Here is a 17,028-nt window from a genome sequence, read left to right on the forward strand (position 1 = left end):
GCCCTCGGCGTCCATGTCTCTTCTCTTGCTTTCCAGGGTCGACGGTTGTGTTGCTCCCTGATCTTTCTGCCCGTCTGTCATTCTGTCTGCCCCTCATCAGGGTCCCCTCCTGTCTCTCTTGTCTGTCATGATCCGCCTCGTCCGAGAACCCTGGATTCTGGCTTGCCTTGAAATACCATCGCTGATTCCCTCGAAATCGTGCTCTTTACTTCTTCTTGGATCAATCAATTTGAATCCGTGTCTCTTTAACCCTTGATATTGTTTCACTGCCCATCACTCAAGCCTCTTACTACATTAGTGTGAAGCACTCTCTTCCCTGCGTCACGCAACCCGCATTCAGCACACATTGTCTCATCACCAACTACCAACTCCCAGTTGCATTGGGTCTTCCATACAAGACACCCGAGACACCCAAGCATACCAGACCAGTTCTCTCATCAGAACCCCGCAGCAATGGGTTTCTTCTCCAGTAAGAAGCGGAAGAAAGAAGAGCCCCCCGGCTCCTCATCTGCTCCGCCCCACCAGTTGCCGCCTCGCCCTAGCACCGCTCCTCACGCGGCTCTCGCCCACCGACCCCATCCTCAGCCCCAACAACAGAAGGTGCTCACATCTCAATCATTTCCTCTTCAACCCTCACAGCAAGCGCATGCCGGAACGCAGACCTGGCTATGCGACCAACAAAATATCCCCCCCGTCCCTGCCGTCATCCCCGCCGCTTCGGGCTCGGGATGGACGGGCGGCCCCACCCAATCTCAATCTCCGCCAACGTATCCACCACCTCCGTATAACGGCTACCAACGCCCGTATCCACCCATCGTTGTCAACCAGCATTATTATCTCAACTCCCAGCCCGCATCTGGCCCCTACGGCAAGAAGCCCGGTACTTCGTTAGACAAGTTTAGCAATTCTGTGATCAACCTGACGAAAGATGTCGCTCACGACGTCATGCCCCAGCTCTACGATGAGAGCGTCACGGCTTGGCAGGCGTATGGGCCGCAGCTGGTCAATTCGACAGTTGCGATGGTCGACCAGATTGCTAGCGGGTTCGATCGCATAATGACTCTGATTGATGTCGACAAGATCGACCGGAATGAGCGCGATCTTTTTGCCTTCCACCCTCAGCAACCTCTGGACTCGTCGAGACGAGGTCCCGATCAGGGCAAGTCTAAGTCGAGGAGGCCTGATAGGGAATACCATCCCAAGACGCAGGCCTCTGGCGTTGCGTCGGCTGTCGTGTCTGGTGGCTATTTTGCCAAGGTCGACTTATACGCAAATTCAAGGCTTCCTTTCGACTTGCCTCCACTCAGACTGTAAGTCTCTCTTCTGGGCATTGTAATAACGAATGAATTTATGGGATAAAGCTAACAGCCCGGGAAGATACGTCTCCACCTGGCCGCTCCTCTGTCTTGCCGCGAATTATTCTGAGCGGGTATATGATACGCCCAGAGGCGCGGAAAATGACACTCATGTTAGTGCGGACTGGAGGACGGGAACGAGAGCCATGGTGCTCAAGTCGGTGCCAATGGATGATAAGAATGTCATCGTGTTTGCTATTCGCGGCACGGCAAACTTTATGGACTGGGCGGTGAATCTTAATATGGCCCCAGCATCTCCGGCTGGATTTTTGGTAGGCTTTTTCCCCTTCTACTTTTTTTTTTTCTTTTCCCTCGTCGAAGAAAATGCTGACAGTATGGCCACTAAGGATGACGTGGGAAACCTCTGTCACGCCGGTTTCTTAACTTCAGCTCGGAAAATGGTTAAACCAGTCGCTGCCCGCCTCCGTCAGCTTCTCCAAGAGAACCCTGGACGCAGCGACTACTCCCTCCTCATCACCGGCCATAGTGCCGGAGGAGCGGTTGCCGCTCTGCTATACATGCACATGTTGTCGACTTCGCGGGCCGCCGAATCGGAACTCAACATTCTAACCGGCTGCTTCAAGCGAATCCACTGCATTACCTTCGGAACACCGCCCGTATCGCTCATTCCCCTAGTCAAACCGGACATTCCCCAGCTCAAGAAGAGCGTGTTCATGAGCTTCATAAATGAGGGAGATCCCGTCGCGAGGGCAGACAAGTCCTACGTCAAGACGCTGATTGAACTCCTTGCCTGTCCCGAGCCCACGGCCGTGAAAAGCAGCAGAGACAACCACCGCGAGAAAAAGTCATCCGGAAAATCATCTGGCAAGACCCCGCACAACAAAGACGGCTCCAAGGCCGTCGTATCGAAGAAGACCCACTCGCCATCGCGGTGGTCGTCCCGCAGCCCCGTCTGGAGGGTCCCCAACTGCACACTCAGTAACGCCGGGCGTATAGTGGTCCTCCGGTCGAAGGAGCCGAAACTCAAGGTCACGGGGCGCAAGACCATTGACGAGAGGTTGAGGGATGGTGTTGTCGCTCATACGGCGAGTGATAAGGAGCTTAGGGGGGTGATTTGGGGAGATCCGCTTTGTCATATGATGGCTTTTTATTCGAGGAGGATTGAGGCGCTTGCTGTTGATGCCATTACGGCGAAGGGGTTCTAAGGGATTTGTTCGATATCTGGCGAGAATAGGTTGTTATTTGTGCCGATGGAACTTTGGGAGGGATCAAATGTTTCTGGAATGGACTGATACCATAGATGGAGGATATATCCGGTCGAAAATTTGATGATTCATGTTTAGATATGAAGTTGATTGACACTTGGATTGGCTAACCCACGATATGTACTACATCGACAGCTTAACTACGCTCACGTTTCCATCGTACTCCTGTAAAGTTCGCTCTCGAGGTTTCAAACCTCTCAGTCCTGTTTCCACTGGAATAGAGCGATGCCTGCGAAGCCAAAAATGTATGTACATTGGACACATACCAAATCTTTCGTAGTTACCAGGCAAGACCCGCTCCTTCCTTGTTCAACCCGCCCTCCTCGTGATAGCTTTATATACGATCCCACGGCAAGAACTTCCAACCGAGCAGCTCAAGCAGCAGGACTGCGACCGGTTGGCCAAGTGGTCGACCGGAGCGCTCAGAAGGTTAGAAAATTGCAAATTTTCGTAGCTCGCGGCGCAATCTGGGTTCGATCCCGGGAGCGCGCCGCGAGCGAGCTTTTTGTTTTTTTTTTCTTTTCTTTTTGTTACTTTCTTCTTTTAATACTTTTTCCATAATTTCTAAGAAGAGAATTGAACGATGTATGAATTTTGTAATACTTATTTCCCGCTTTTTTTCTACTTAAAAACCTGTGAGATGTCAGAGTCATTGGTGTGTTCTTCGACGATGTCATCTCCCCTGGAATATAAAAAAAAAAGAAACACATATTCCATCTCTTAAAACGGCAGGGAGCCATAAACATTCTTCTTAATATCTATCCACAAATGACAAATACGCATCTGGCTCCTCGCGGTATGAAGTATCCCTCGTTTCTAGCTCCCGGAAGAATCTGAGATATCTATCGTCGTTGCTCACGACTCCGCCTAGCATGAATTTTTAACGTTGAAGCCTTCTCCCTCGACTAGGAAAGGTATCCCCAGCCTTCCAGTTCACACACATACTCGAAGAGAGAGAAAACGAAATCTAGGGGAGGACTCAACACAGATCAAACTCGGCGCCTAGTAAGTCTACATACACTCTTCCCGTTGGGGGCAAGGACCACACTCTATAAAGCATCGTTTCCTCGACAATTCCGCATCGCTTACACCCCGTGTGGGAAAATCGGGGGCTCTTCAAGTCGGACAAACTAGATCTGTGGATGAAACAGCAAACGACAAACAATGGTCCTCGATTTCGGCCAAAGCTTTTGCCACAAACATTCAACCAAGACCACGGATAGCCTTTGCGGTAGGATAGTGGACAAAGGTTATGTGTACATCTCATCAACCTCGCTTAGAAAGAGGAAGCTCATGGTAGTTTCTTGGTTGGTCCGGTATAATTTCCCACGCGAGACTTTACCTTCTAATAATTCGAAGACGACGTCCCAGTGGACCGAAAGAATGGGAGAGGATGAGAGCCCGTAGAGTGAGGTTATTAAACCCTTCGGGCTATATCAACTAAGAGCAAGGGAGCAAGTCGACCTGGTAGAAGACTACAGATACGTCATGATGTATAGACGCCCGATCCTGAATGAAATGATAGGTTCAAGTAGGACGGCAAGCAGTTCTCCCAAGACGTGACGTCCCTTCTAGACTCCGCGGACTGCGTAGGTGGAATACGCCTAACATACAGCTGGATGTTGAAGGAAGTTGGCTTGGAGGTCTCCTCGACGGCGGTTATTTTCTAGAGCTTGGCGAGTTACACCGTTAAAATATTTACTGGTTGCGCCCCAGACTGCACTGAAGCAAAGGAGGGTTTGCGTGGAAACATAGAGGCGCAGTAGAGATGGAAGCTAGCTTTCATCCCGTTTAGATGGATATAACCGCCTAAAGATGACTCTTCTGGCCAGGCAATTCGAGGAACTAGAAGGGGGCGAATCGAAGAGACGAGGAAAACCGATCCTTCTGCATCTAGCTATATTCGATAGGAAGGAATCCGAGGTCATGCTAGGCACGACGGGGAAGAATGACAACGGTATTCCGGGAGCCTAACTTGAGAAGACACGGTGAGTAAAGCTTCCCGAGGAATAAAGAACGGACCGCTGAAGGTGGCCATTAGAGGCTGTTGAGACTTGAGAGTGCCTTGGGCGAGATATCCGAAAAACGGCCTGCGAAAGTAGCTGTGTCGATCAACGGGCCAGCGTCACATCCCTTGAGCGAAACAATCCAACGAAGCAAAACTCTCGGCCTCAGAGAGGCTCAAAAATGGGCACCAAGCGCATCTTGATCGCCTTCACGCCCCAAGATCACCCCTCTGAGTGAACGAGCACCAAGTTTGGTGTTTGTGTGGGGAAAAAAGACTGATGTGTACGTCATTGTCTCAGGCATTCCACTTTAGCAAACGCCAATGAGGCGCGGGAAACTCTAACTTCAAGACTCGGTCCATCTTTGCTGTCTGATTCGATGTGTTCTTGCCTTGATAGACGACTAGCGGAGGAGCTATCACCAGAGTAAAGGAAGAAATGGAAGAGAAAAGTATTGGTGGCTCAAATCGCACATAATATGAGTAAATGCCCTCTCATTGTTCTCGATCGTTGGGGCGCCGGTGGTCGATCACCATCATACCGTTGTTCCCTTCTCCAAAGAAGTGAAGAAACTCAGTTCTTTGCTAATCATTCTCGGGTTCTGCGGTATTCCTCTGCTGATGCCATAGTTCTGGATCTTCGGGAGGCGATGACGAAGACTTAAGAGAATGTAAGAACGAAGCTGGGACTTCGCAGGGATGATCCGGAAACCCTTTCGGTTCCTTTCTCTGGTGCTGTAAGCAGACCAAAACCGATGGCGTAAGGCTTGCGAAGCTCAAAAGATAGGTTCTTTCACCAAGCCGACGGTTCACAAGCCAAAAAAAAAAGCTAACAGCCTCAAGCCGAGGAGCTCCCTAAGATACCAGTCCCAAAAAGTCGCTCCTTCGTAAGGGGTTTAGTCCCAACTAGTATGGCCACCCCGTTCGGGCATGCGGAGCGTCAGCCACTATCTCTCCAGGGTAAGAGAACGAGGTCTCCGCCCTGGCAGATTTCCGTTTTCGAGCCCGCCGGCGTCGTGATCTAGCGTCTACTGTATGCATAATCTGGCACTTCTTTTCACCGGAGCGAAAGTAGTGCTTCGATCTTTGTATGAGGTTTGTAGATCGCCATTTCTTCCTGCGTCGGAGCAAGGTAGCATCTACCCAACCTTGTGACGTTTAGGCCTGGGCGGCGCCTTAGCTGAGAGCTAGATCTAGCTAAGCTTGTGAAGCCGAGGGACGACAAGAATGGGGGTCGCCGCCACTGACTGGCAACGTGTGTTGTTGAGGTCATCACATGTAACCTGGTTGGTCCTACGAAGCAGACCCAAAGAGGTGCTTTCAACTTCAACGGGCCGTTTATGTGCCCTGTACCTGAGAAAGGGCTGAACACGATGGTTCTACAAATCTATTACAGGATGTCGCTTCGCATTAGGCTTCGGAAATCGTAGCTTGGGTGGTATCGTGGGGCGGAATCCAAGAGCCGTAGGCCAGTCCGTCTGGAGACCCCAGATCCTCGCCCGCTTTGTCTACCGGATTTGTGCTACTCGATCGGTGGAGTTTGCCTTCTCGGGACACGATCACTGTCATAGGTGGAGCTGGTTATTTGCGATGTGTTCCGTTAATGAAGTGAGCAATCTGCTTTTCCAGCATTCGGTTTAAGACAATTCCCCTACCGCAGTCTAGCAGATTAGTAATATTCGCCTATCGAACATGTTGTCTCTCACAAACGGGACACACTTCAAGAGAATAGTCGGATCAACAGGATGCTTCAGGAACCCAGCGGTTGAACAAGTCGATAAGCAGTCGGTGAGTGGATATCAATCTGAAAGCTGAGGCTCTGAGCGAGTTGGCCGCCCATCATCCACGCCCACCCACACATATCCCATGTGGCATGTGGTCATCCCCAGGTTCCCCAGCGTAAATCAAGGTTTGGAGGGAATTAAAGGGGCCAAGCCCAACATTAGACCCGGAACGCACAACCTTCTTTGCAACACTCCGCATTTTGGCACTGTCCGTAGTGTCCGGACCCGGGTCGAAGCCATCAGACATCTCCGAGCCCATTGGGTCATTGCGCCTGGGCATGGAAATTAAGCGTGTTTCCACCAAGTTCGCCTGTTCTCATGCACTAAAAGAGACCGAGAAACTCGAATGATATCGGTCCACGCGGTGTAGCTGGACCCATTCGATATGGGTCCTTGTCAATATTCGAATCCGAATTCGAGAGAAGCTTTAATGTTCCCTCCACCATTCCGGGGAAGACGAGAGGCTAATACGCACCAACCACCAACTGCACACCTGGGATTGCAAATTGCAGACAGCTGCATGTCGTCGGTTCAAATACGATGCGCACTCTGACATGGGGGGCAGGCTGCAGGTAGCTAAGCTGGAGTGAGCTAAACCAGGGAGCCAGGCGGTCTCGGGAATCCTTCAGCTCTTGTTCGCTGGGTCTCGGCCGGGAAATTTTCACATGCTTCCAACGGGCTCAATATTCTCTGTTTCTCTTGCTCATTGCACCTCGGCGCTGACTTTTTTAGGGAGGGATTCTCTTGAAAAAAGACCGTGCTTTCCCACCTGGTAAATGGATACTGTCGGTGATAGCTGCAGTGTTCCCACACTATGACAGGACGAGTCTAGCGTCTCCTTTCCCCAATGAAGGGCGGATCGCTTCGAGCAGGGGGGAGGTGGATGTAGTTTACACTGCATCGAGATTCAAAAAAAAGAGTGGCAAAATGGGAGGAAACTTGGAACGAGGACCAGGTAGTGTTACGTCCCTCCTCCCCTTCCCCTCGAATAGAGTGATACGAAATACCTTGTCTTTGGGAGGGAGAAGGGGGAGGCGTGAGCGCAGAGTTGACTTCGAACTTGGAAAGGGGACCACACCAATTAGGGCGGTGGAGGGTTGTTTTGTTCGGACATGACGGTCCCAATGCGGGAAGTGTCCCCGATCGATCGTCTCTGACCTGCATGGCTGATCCTGGATTCTGTGGTTATGGTGCCGATGCCGTTCGCCGCGGCTGGCTGCTTGGTACTTCGTACCTCCATCTGCACCTCGCAGGACATAATGATTTGGTTGCTGGCAGTTGCTGATTCTCCACGATTCGAAAGGGCATAACGACGAGTCAGTGGGCGGAGATGACCAATTTTGACTGCGGCCAGCAAGGGTATTTTGCATTGAACTCGGGGAGGTTGATCATAACATCTCATCTTGAATTGGAACCCTGCGAGGGAATCTGGAATCTGGAATCTGGAATCCGGCATCGCATTGAACGCATCGACTCGAGTAGCTCATGTTGGACTAGAGATGAGACTTTCTCGAAAGTTTGGACAATTGAAGGGCATAACTTCCCGTCACACAACATAAACTCGAGTGCGACAATTGATGGCTGCCACACGGGAGATCAATGATGTTTCTGTTTAGGAGATTTAGGCCGCGGCAAGCCCGAGTGCCCTGAACCCGATTTAGTGTAGACTTCGAAATAGCAACAGGGTCGGGACTTGGAAGGAACGATTGAAACTAGGAATCATCAAGAGTAATCAGCAGGAGTGACTGGCGGGCTCTGGGGAAGGTACTCCCAGAGTGAAAAGGTACGAAGTACATTCCTTGCGGTCGTCCCCAGTTTGCTGTGGAAAGTGGCTGGGGCCTCGTTCCAACTTCCACGACTGGGCTGGTCTGGCTTCCCCTCCAAACGAGGGAGCCACCACCCGTTATTACCCCACCATCATTTGATCAGTGGCTTGGGAAACCTGGGGAAGGACTGACTGCACTGCTCACTAAACATGAAAACGGCCTCGACCTCAACATTGATTTCCTTTGTTAGTGTTTCACCCAGACGTTGAGGTTTGCATTTCGCACCGAATTCAATTGAAACCGCCTTACAGCTGGCGAACTGCAGCTCATGCTCAATTCGATAGTGTTAATCAGTGCTCGTCTCTTTGTCCCACTCTCTCGGAGCATCGAGTGGAACGAATCAATATATGTCTGGACTACTGATCGCTAATCTCAACCAAGAAGTCGAATCACGGACAGTAGCCGAACCAATCTCTACTTGTGTCAATTGTTCTTCGGGGCGCCCACCCTCTGAGCCAATTGATTGACCTCAACTCCTATGGGGCTGTTTGCAAGCTCCAAGATTCCAGGTCAACCAAATGCGCCTCTACTCAACCATGACCATTCACGCACCTGCCATCCAGCCACTCAGGCCATTCAATCGTAAGACTACGATCGAGGTACGTCTTAAGGAAAAACAAGCGAATTACAGGCTAACGGCACGTCGCTACTTCCCGTGCTTCGTATGCGTAGTGTAGGCATATTGCCTGGCCAGGCGTGGCTGCTTCCGTTGCTGGGAGCCCAGCTGTGACTGTTGCTTGCTCGAGGCAGCATTGATGGAGGGAGCTTCAAATGTTCCTCGCCTCGACTGCATGATTCCCCACACCACCTTCTTCTCCTGTCTCGCCTTTTGGACTCTTTTTAGCACCAGGCATACAAGTAATAAGAACAATAATAGCGTCTGGTACTTTGGAGACGACAAATCAACTTGACCCCAGCCCCCCCCCAGACTTGGCCATTCCCCGACTCCGTAGTAATCCCGGGTCCACCCCTCCACAACTTCGCTCCAAGCGCTGGCGTCTATGGAGTACGAAGTAGCAGCGAATACTATATTAATATTACTACTTGGTCAGGCTCAAAAGAATTAGGAAATGAAGCCGACGGGGCGGGAATTTTTAGAATTCCCAACTGCACGCAGAAGGGGGAAGGGGTGGAGTGGAGGGAGGGGAAGCGAGAGAAGGTGCAGATCGGTGCTGCTACTCTCTCACTTCGTACACTGTCCTTCTGCAGGAACGTCATTTCAAATCCCTTCCTTCTAAACTCCTTTCGTACAATAGAACCTCGGGAACTGCGTCGAAGAGCTTCGATTTCGAAGGTTCAGACTGTCGTTTTTGCATGTGGCCAGCCATGTGCGCCGCTCCCGCGATCCCTTCCCAGAGGATTTTGACTTACACCATTAAACTTAATGCGCAGAAATGTGAGACCTGGCGAGCAACTGTCTGTTCATTGGCAGCATCTAGATGGTTGGAACACAATACCCGCTCTCATCCCCATTTAGAAACTCTCCTCCCGTAGTCGTACGAAGTCGGGGCAATAGTGGAGGACAGGAGATCGATTCTCAAGCGGAAGAGGAAACAACCACGACAGAAGCTACGGGGAATTGAGCAACAAAGAGCAGGACTGCCACCGACGATGCACTGCACTGGGGGTGTGGAGAGGTCCAATGTAACAGCTCTCCGCATTTCCCATACATGATACAGCTTAAGATTGCACGCTGCTACCCACAGAGGACCTCGAGTTTGAAGTTCAATGTTTGATAGCACCACTCCCCCACAACCCATCTCCCTTTCCTGGTATGGCCCGCAGCGGCGGCGGGGGCGTGGCAATGGAGTGTACGAAGTAAGTACACTTCTCCTTGCCTGTGCTTTTGCTGCTTGTTGTTCCATCCAACACCGGGGAAGGGCAGAAGTTCTCCATCCGTCCCTCCTCTCGGCCCATGCCCCATTCCCCATGGCATGGTCCATTGCATGGCCCAAGCCAACCAACCCTCGAACAGACCCTCGGGATAGTCGGCCAAGGACGGGGAAAGACAAGGCCTCTCTGCTAGTTTACTACTTGGAGCATCTGTCTGCCTTCTCTGAGCTCTCGATTCCACTTATATAAAGACCCATCATTCACACCCATCGTCTCTTCCTCTCTACTCTTCTTCTCACCAACCCACTTTCGCTGTTTTCCAATCCAACAAGACGTGTTCATCACTCTCGTTCACAACCGCACCAAACAACACGACTTTGTCTGTACAACACAAAACCGTTATATAACCACCTAATTTAATAACCCCCAACCCACCGCCAAAATGAAGTTCGTTCTCGCTCTCACCACCCTCGCCGCTGTTGCCTCCGCCCAGCAGGTTAAGGCCTGCGACGGCAAGGCCCAGGCCTGTCTCGACACCGCCACCCCTGCCGCCAGCGATTGCAAGCAGGGTGACTGGTACTGCGGTTGCCAGCCCGACAACATGTCCAAGATCCAGGGCGCCGCCACCAACTGCGTGATTGAGGCCTGCGGTGGTGCCGCCGGTGCCCGTATGTTGACTCTCTTCTATATTTGCTCTTGATCCTATATAACATATATACTAACGGGACGTTCTCCAGTCGCCGTCATCACTGAGGTCCAGGGTATCTGCGAGGAGGCCCTCAAGAACCCCCCCAAGACTGACGAGCCCGCCCCCACCTCCAACACCCCCGAGCCCACCGAGTCCTCCAAGGCTCCTGAGCAGCCCACTGAGTCCTCCAAGGCCCCAGAGGAGCCTGAGCCCACCGCTTCCGGCACCGCCTCCGCCGAGCCCTCCGCCACCGGCAACGGCACCTCCACCGACAAGCCCAAGCCCACTGGCGAGAACCCTCCCCAGTCCTCCTTCCCCACCGCCGGCGCCGGCTCCATCGCTCCCGTCGCGGCTCTCGTCCTCGGCCTCTTCGCTTTCGCCCTCTAAATTTGAAGTTTCGACCCGATGCTTGTGGAACTTATGGAGGCTCTTTCTTTGGGATTGAAGGGGGAGGGAAAAAGTGGGTTGTAGGATCTTTGGGTATTATTGACCGGTTTAATTGGAAATTTACTTTTTGATATCCGGGGTTTCTCTCTACTAATGGTTTATTCGGATGATGCGTTGATGTTCACGGATTGCGCGGGATTGGGAGGAATTTGTTCTATTGGTGTTTACGTGGAGCAGATTGGAATCTTGATCTTCGCGCTTCGTGGGTTAATGCTAATCTGATATTCCTCAAAAATCTTTTTTCTTAATTTTCTTGAAATCACTGTGATATTGCCCCGTTGTGTTGATGTGTCCTCGATGCAAGGAATCTGGGGAACTCGGACTCAGGGAACGGTGTAAGTCGCGTGAGAGTTCTGTGGACGGACAATCCCGACCACCAGGTTCCGCAAGGGGTTTAGTGAACAGGACTCGGCGTCACTTGGTCTCAGAAACCGGGAAACCAGCAGGGATCAATACGAAGTATACGAACAAGTACTTGGTACGGGCTCACTAATACAAAAGATCTTTGAAAAGGTACAGACTGGAGATTGGCAAAGGGTGTGTGTGGTCCATTTGAGAAGACACCCAGTGGAATCTCTAAGCCTGGCAATTTGCGCCACTCCCCGCACGCCACCCGACCTTGGCTTTTTTTTACTTTCTGCGGACCCTTGCCCGGTTTGAGCATTATGGGGACAGGGGATCGACGAAACATGGGTGGTTCCAAAGATCAATTTCTCTTCTTGGCCTCAGCAGATCTGCTCACAATGTGGAGAAGGAGATTCCCAAGATCATCCACCTACGCCAATATAACCCGAGTTCGGCTGCCGCAGGAAATAGTGCGCTTGTAGGTGACGCTCCTCTACGCAGGAATCGTTAATACGAAGCAGATGGAGAAATCTGGCGTGGTCGCAAGACGCTTCGATATGAACCATCACCTGGGAAGTGCAGACTCGTTGACCTATCTGGACCGTTGGCCGAATAGTAATCAGGCCATGTCCCATTGGCTCTGGCCTTTGCTTCGGAGAACAGGGATTGAACGTTACCGATGGTGTGGTGATTTTACACTGGGTGGTCAATGAGGAAGGAGAAATGGGAAGATTGGAGAAGAACAAGGGATCCATATGAGAGCTCCAACGTGAGTGTTCTGAATTCCATCGCCATAATTGTACAAGATTTATGCCCAACCATAACGGATGACGGTCCTACTCCTACTCAAATACTTCATAGAGAGATATGAATTCTCCAATGACAACTTTCTCCACCAACCCCAGTGTAGTGTACACTATGCCTCGTGCTCAGTCCTACTTCGTTCCACAAGTAATTACGGACGACCTACTTCGTTTGATCAAGAAGATCAATGTTGACGATAGTTCCGTAGCTTCCACTCCACAAGTACTGAGGTCCACTCCTGTTCATTACCGCCCGTCCCCACACACTAACTAAGCTTCGTTATTTCCGGTGTTAGTGGCATCATTGTCTCCCCTGCTCCTCCGCAAACGCACGACCTCCATACACACCAAGCCGGCGACCAGCACTAAAAAAAGAGCCAAGGAAATGAGATGGATACTCATGTTGGTAATAGCGAGGGAGTGGTTGGAGAGGGTTTTGATGCTGGGGTTTCTGTTTCTGTCGTTGGTGTGATGGTCATTTGATGCATTGCGGGTGAAGGTGGAGATCCACTAAGAATCCATGTCCGTCCAGTGTGTGACTTGAGAGTGGATAGTTCAGTATCTTCTTGAAGAGTATCACCAACACCGGCTGTAATGGGGCATCTCGTCGTAACTCCACGATTTCACCCGCCACTCTGCTTCAGATCCTTTCAACTGCTTCGTGGTTTCTTCGAGGCGGTCTTTCGAGGAGAGGAAAAGAATAGCCGCTTGTGAAACACCATCGTCCCCTAGATTTCTCTCCATCCCCTGGATTTCTCTCCATCTAACCTTCTTACACTTCTAGTTTTGTTACATTGAAACGGCAAATGACTAATGAGCTCATCGAAGGCAGTTTTCCTCTCCCTCACATGAGGGAGCCACCCCGGAGCCACCCCGTCCTGGGGTGTTGGTTGACATGGTTCATTAGCGGGGTTCGTGAACAAATGCAAGAAGAGAGTAGGCAACAAACAAGACATGTGAGATCGAATGGGTGGCGGATGGAGGAAACAGACCCGGCAAGACCACACACCCTTGGTCCATTCCCTCAAGAGGGCCGCCTCTCGTCCACCTTGGCCGCGACAAGTCCAAAGGGGAAAGTATCCCGCATCGATCGATCGTGGTCACTTCGTCACGATAACACGAACTTGAAGAAGGCACCCTCCCGTATCCACGCTAGATTTTTCAGACCGACGCTGAGATTTCGTGCGGTTTACTTCGCAGCCGCCTTGACGAAGGTCCGTCCGGCGACATTGGGGGACTTTGGGGGGGGGAACTTCGGCATAGGCTCGTCTTTGGTTGATGCGAGTGAGAACTGGGTCTTCGCCTCCGGGGCTTGGTGGATTCGGCCTCGTTCCCCGTCAAGCATCGTGGAGTCTCCTAGACGGCTACAATGAACAGGGCAATGAGAAATACCCCGTCATCACGCCCCTCTATTTTCATATCAGAAAGAATTATACGAATTACCCTCTCTGGAGTTGGAGAATCGGGGAAGGATCGAGGAAAGAGGAAGGAGGAAGGAAGGTGCTTGGCCGGTGCATCGCGCCTTCTCATCCTCCCCTCAATCTTGGAGCCTGGAATAAGTCTTAAATACCAAAATTTGGGTTCGAATTTTCAACAGCAGGGAACCCGTGGGATCTTGAGGGTCACTCATCAATGAATGCTTGAACTCTTGGGATCTCCAAAATATAGTACCGCTGGGTTCGAAACGCGTAGCGGACTAGAACCACTCACTTTTTTTTTTTTTTTTCTCCCCAATTTTTTTCCCTTTCATCTTTCATTGCAATTCGGTTTCCCTTCGACGCTAGATCTTTTGGAGTTCATCTCGGAACCTGTAAATGCCTCTGGTATTTGAGGGAATAAAAAAGACAATGTGCTATTTGTTCCTGCAACGATTAATCTTGGATTCTCTGTCAGTAGTGTTGGAATCCAACTTGCCTAGATGTTGCTTTGTCTTGTGCAGGAACTGAAAACTATCCGGGGAGCCGATGTCCTTGTTACAGACCACTGGATTGATCTTGCTACGCAACGGCGACCTTTTCCAGTCGGTATTTAGAAAACTTCATTATCTTACAGTTCAAAGGTTTCGCGGACAGACATATCTCGAGAAGCGAGTGGCGATGCTTCACCTATCTTGAGAGGAGTGGTGGCTGGATCTCTGCCATCATCCTGCTGGGATAGAAAGTGGGCAGAAACCCTAGCGCAATCCGAAAGAAGCGGCTATGGAGTGGTATGCCCACCGCCGAACATATCGACACGATTTTCATGGCTTGAATCTAGCTCTCCCAAGATGGGGCACGCGAGAGCCACCAGAACTAGCGGATATATTGTCACCATGGCGAAAGGGACGAGCATGCTCTTTTCAGGAATTACGGCGGTGCTGGGGTAAAGGGGGTTGGTTACGCGAGAAAAGTCGCCTCGAGGAGACGTCACGTTGCTGCTCATGAGTGAATGGTTTGTTTAACTGACTGGGAGATGGAAATCGATCTAAGAAGAAGTTAGTAAAGGTCAAAACAGCAGACTTGTCCCATTGTCGATGGCCTCCACGCTGACAGTTCGCATTTCTAGCAGACGTTGCTCTCCGATGGGGTACAGAGAAAGCACAACATACATCGACACTCGTCATACAGTTTGGCGAGAGAAATCACTGGAAGCCTGAGCGATGCGAAATTCAGTTTATTAATCTAACTTTTCCCTCTTTCTGTTCTCTGCACAAATGGACTGTTTCCAGAACCGCTCACGCGGCCGCATCTTGAGCTTAATCGCACCTTCGTGCGCCTCATGCATGCTGGCTAAGGGAGGATGAGGAGGGAGAGGAGAGGGAGGAGGAGAGTCCATGAAACAACTCGACCAGGCTTGGCAACAAAATGGGCACCGATCCATGAAGATGTTTTCTCTGAATGGACGCCACCACCGACAACCAACTAGGCTTCTTCGTCCTCTGGTTGGTGAGACTGGCTATGCATCATGCAAATGCCTCCTCCTCCTCCCTCCTCCTCCTCCTCCAGCAGGGGAGAACCCATCATGTATTAATTACACAGTCTTTCAATTTATAAATATCTCCAGGTCCTCTTGCCTCTACCACATCCTTTTGATGTTGAGGCATTTCTATCCAGTCTCTTGGTCTCCTCAACCGACGCGATGCTGGTCACCCCCACCGGGCTGCAGCCTGGTCAAAGCGATCCGGCTCCAACAAGAAAACTCCCTTGGTCACTTACCGACGACGACATGTTCCTACTCCGAAGCACACCTTTAACTTTCTTCACCGCGGTAATCGATGAAATCAGGAAGTCATTGAGAATTCTCGGGGTTGCTACGCTCCCTCGGGTCCGCGACTTGTGCACGCACAAAATAATAGGCGGTTCTAAACTATTATCTAGCTTTTCTTGCAGCATTGTTAAGCTCCTCGGAACAAGGCCGAGCCGTGACATGACCGTCTCCCTTCTTCTACACTACTACGTAGGAGTGGCAAATGTCATTCGAGATACGCTCTCTCGGCTGATGAAGGGTTTGCTGGAGAGGGTGGATCCGATTTTGGAAATGGCACTTACTATTCCACGGGTGTCTCGAGCTCTGACGAGGGGGTGGCTAGGGCTAGGGAAAAAGAACCAAGACCATCAGATATGGCTAATTGTTCGTCTCCTCACTACCTTCAGCCTTCTCGTTCTCTACGTCCTACCAGACATCTTCCAAGCATGGTTCAAGAAACGCTTCAAAAGCGTATCCGTCTCAATGCCGTGGAGCATCCCTCCCGCACTGTTGGTGCTCTGGAGCGTGGTATGGATGTTCTACGACCGCCCTCCCACCGAGGACTTTCAGTTGGACGATTTCGATTTTTTCCATGGCAGCTACTATGACGATCTTCCTGGAGTGAACTTCGACGACGCCAGTCTCTCTTTGCCGGAAACAATATTGGCTCCTGCTACATCGCCTGTAGCCTTCCTAGCGGCTCCCGATGTTCACCATATGACGCAGGATCCTCTACCTCAACTAGTAGCGGTACAAAATAACATCGTCCCACTGATAGAGACCTATGGGAACGGTCAAAGGTCTCCGGATAACCCTCCCAGCCAATATATGTAGGTAGCTCCCCCACCCCTTTACTAACAGAAACCCCACTAACTGAAAGATCGAAGACCGAGAAGAACCAATACCGAGCATACGCCAACGCCCCAAAGAAACAGTCCCAAAGGCGCCGGAGCATTCACCTGTGCCAGCTGCAAAACCTCCTTCACCCGCAAAGATAACCTTGATCGACACGTTAACAAAAAGACATGCCGGCCCCGAGCCGAATCGCAAGTCGTCGCTCAAAGCCCGGCAACCGAACCGGGCACTCCACCTTTCTCCGAAAGTCGGGGGAATAGTAGAGGTGTTAAGAGAGCGCGGGAGGGAACTCCTGTCGAAGAAGAGGGGGGATCGGTGGATAAGGAATTGAAAAAGCTGAGGAAGATGCTGGATGAGGAGAGGGCGGGGCGGAGGAGGGCCGAGGAACAGGTCGATAAGTTGTTGGACATAATCAAGGACTTATCAAAGGAGAGGAAGTAGGGTGTGCGCTGGGTTGAGGGTCGGTTCTGCTGCGAGAGAGTTGAATGGAAATTGGAATGGAGATGCGTTGAAATTGGTTTCATTAGTCGTTGCTTTTGTGCGAGAACAACCCCTAACTTCCATCAGGAGCTTAGAGCGAATAGCGCTAGAACGAATTGTTAAATCATTATATCAGATCCAACCACATAAACCCAA

General features: G+C 51.1%; 3 protein-coding genes across 3 annotated transcripts; all 3 read left to right on the forward strand.

Moving 5' to 3' along the window:
* Positions 1-453: 453 nt before the first annotated feature.
* SAPIO_CDS0451 (uncharacterized protein) lies at positions 454-2,521 on the forward strand (the record flags this gene model as incomplete). Its single annotated transcript, XM_016783225.1, has 3 exons — positions 454-1,310; positions 1,474-1,627; positions 1,703-2,521. The coding sequence occupies 3 exons, from the start codon at positions 454-456 to the stop codon at positions 2,519-2,521; spliced, it is 1,830 nt and encodes a 609-aa protein (XP_016646425.1).
* A 7,950-nt stretch (positions 2,522-10,471) lies between these two features.
* On the forward strand, positions 10,472-11,104 carry SAPIO_CDS0452 (uncharacterized protein; the record flags this gene model as incomplete). Its single annotated transcript, XM_016783226.1, has 2 exons — positions 10,472-10,697; positions 10,767-11,104. 2 exons carry the CDS (start codon positions 10,472-10,474, stop codon positions 11,102-11,104), a joined length of 564 nt encoding a protein of 187 aa, XP_016646426.1.
* Positions 11,105-15,429: 4,325 nt separating this feature from the next.
* Positions 15,430-16,833, forward strand: SAPIO_CDS0453 (uncharacterized protein; the record flags this gene model as incomplete). The annotated part of the gene is made up of 2 exons (XM_016783227.1): positions 15,430-16,367; positions 16,425-16,833. The coding sequence occupies 2 exons, from the start codon at positions 15,430-15,432 to the stop codon at positions 16,831-16,833; spliced, it is 1,347 nt and encodes a 448-aa protein (XP_016646427.1).
* Between the last annotated feature and the right edge of the window lie 195 nt (positions 16,834-17,028).

This window comes from Scedosporium apiospermum, assembly GCF_000732125.1.
Source record: "Scedosporium apiospermum strain IHEM 14462 chromosome Unknown SEQ_SAPIO_0022, whole genome shotgun sequence".
NCBI lineage: Eukaryota > Fungi > Ascomycota > Sordariomycetes > Microascales > Microascaceae > Scedosporium > Scedosporium apiospermum.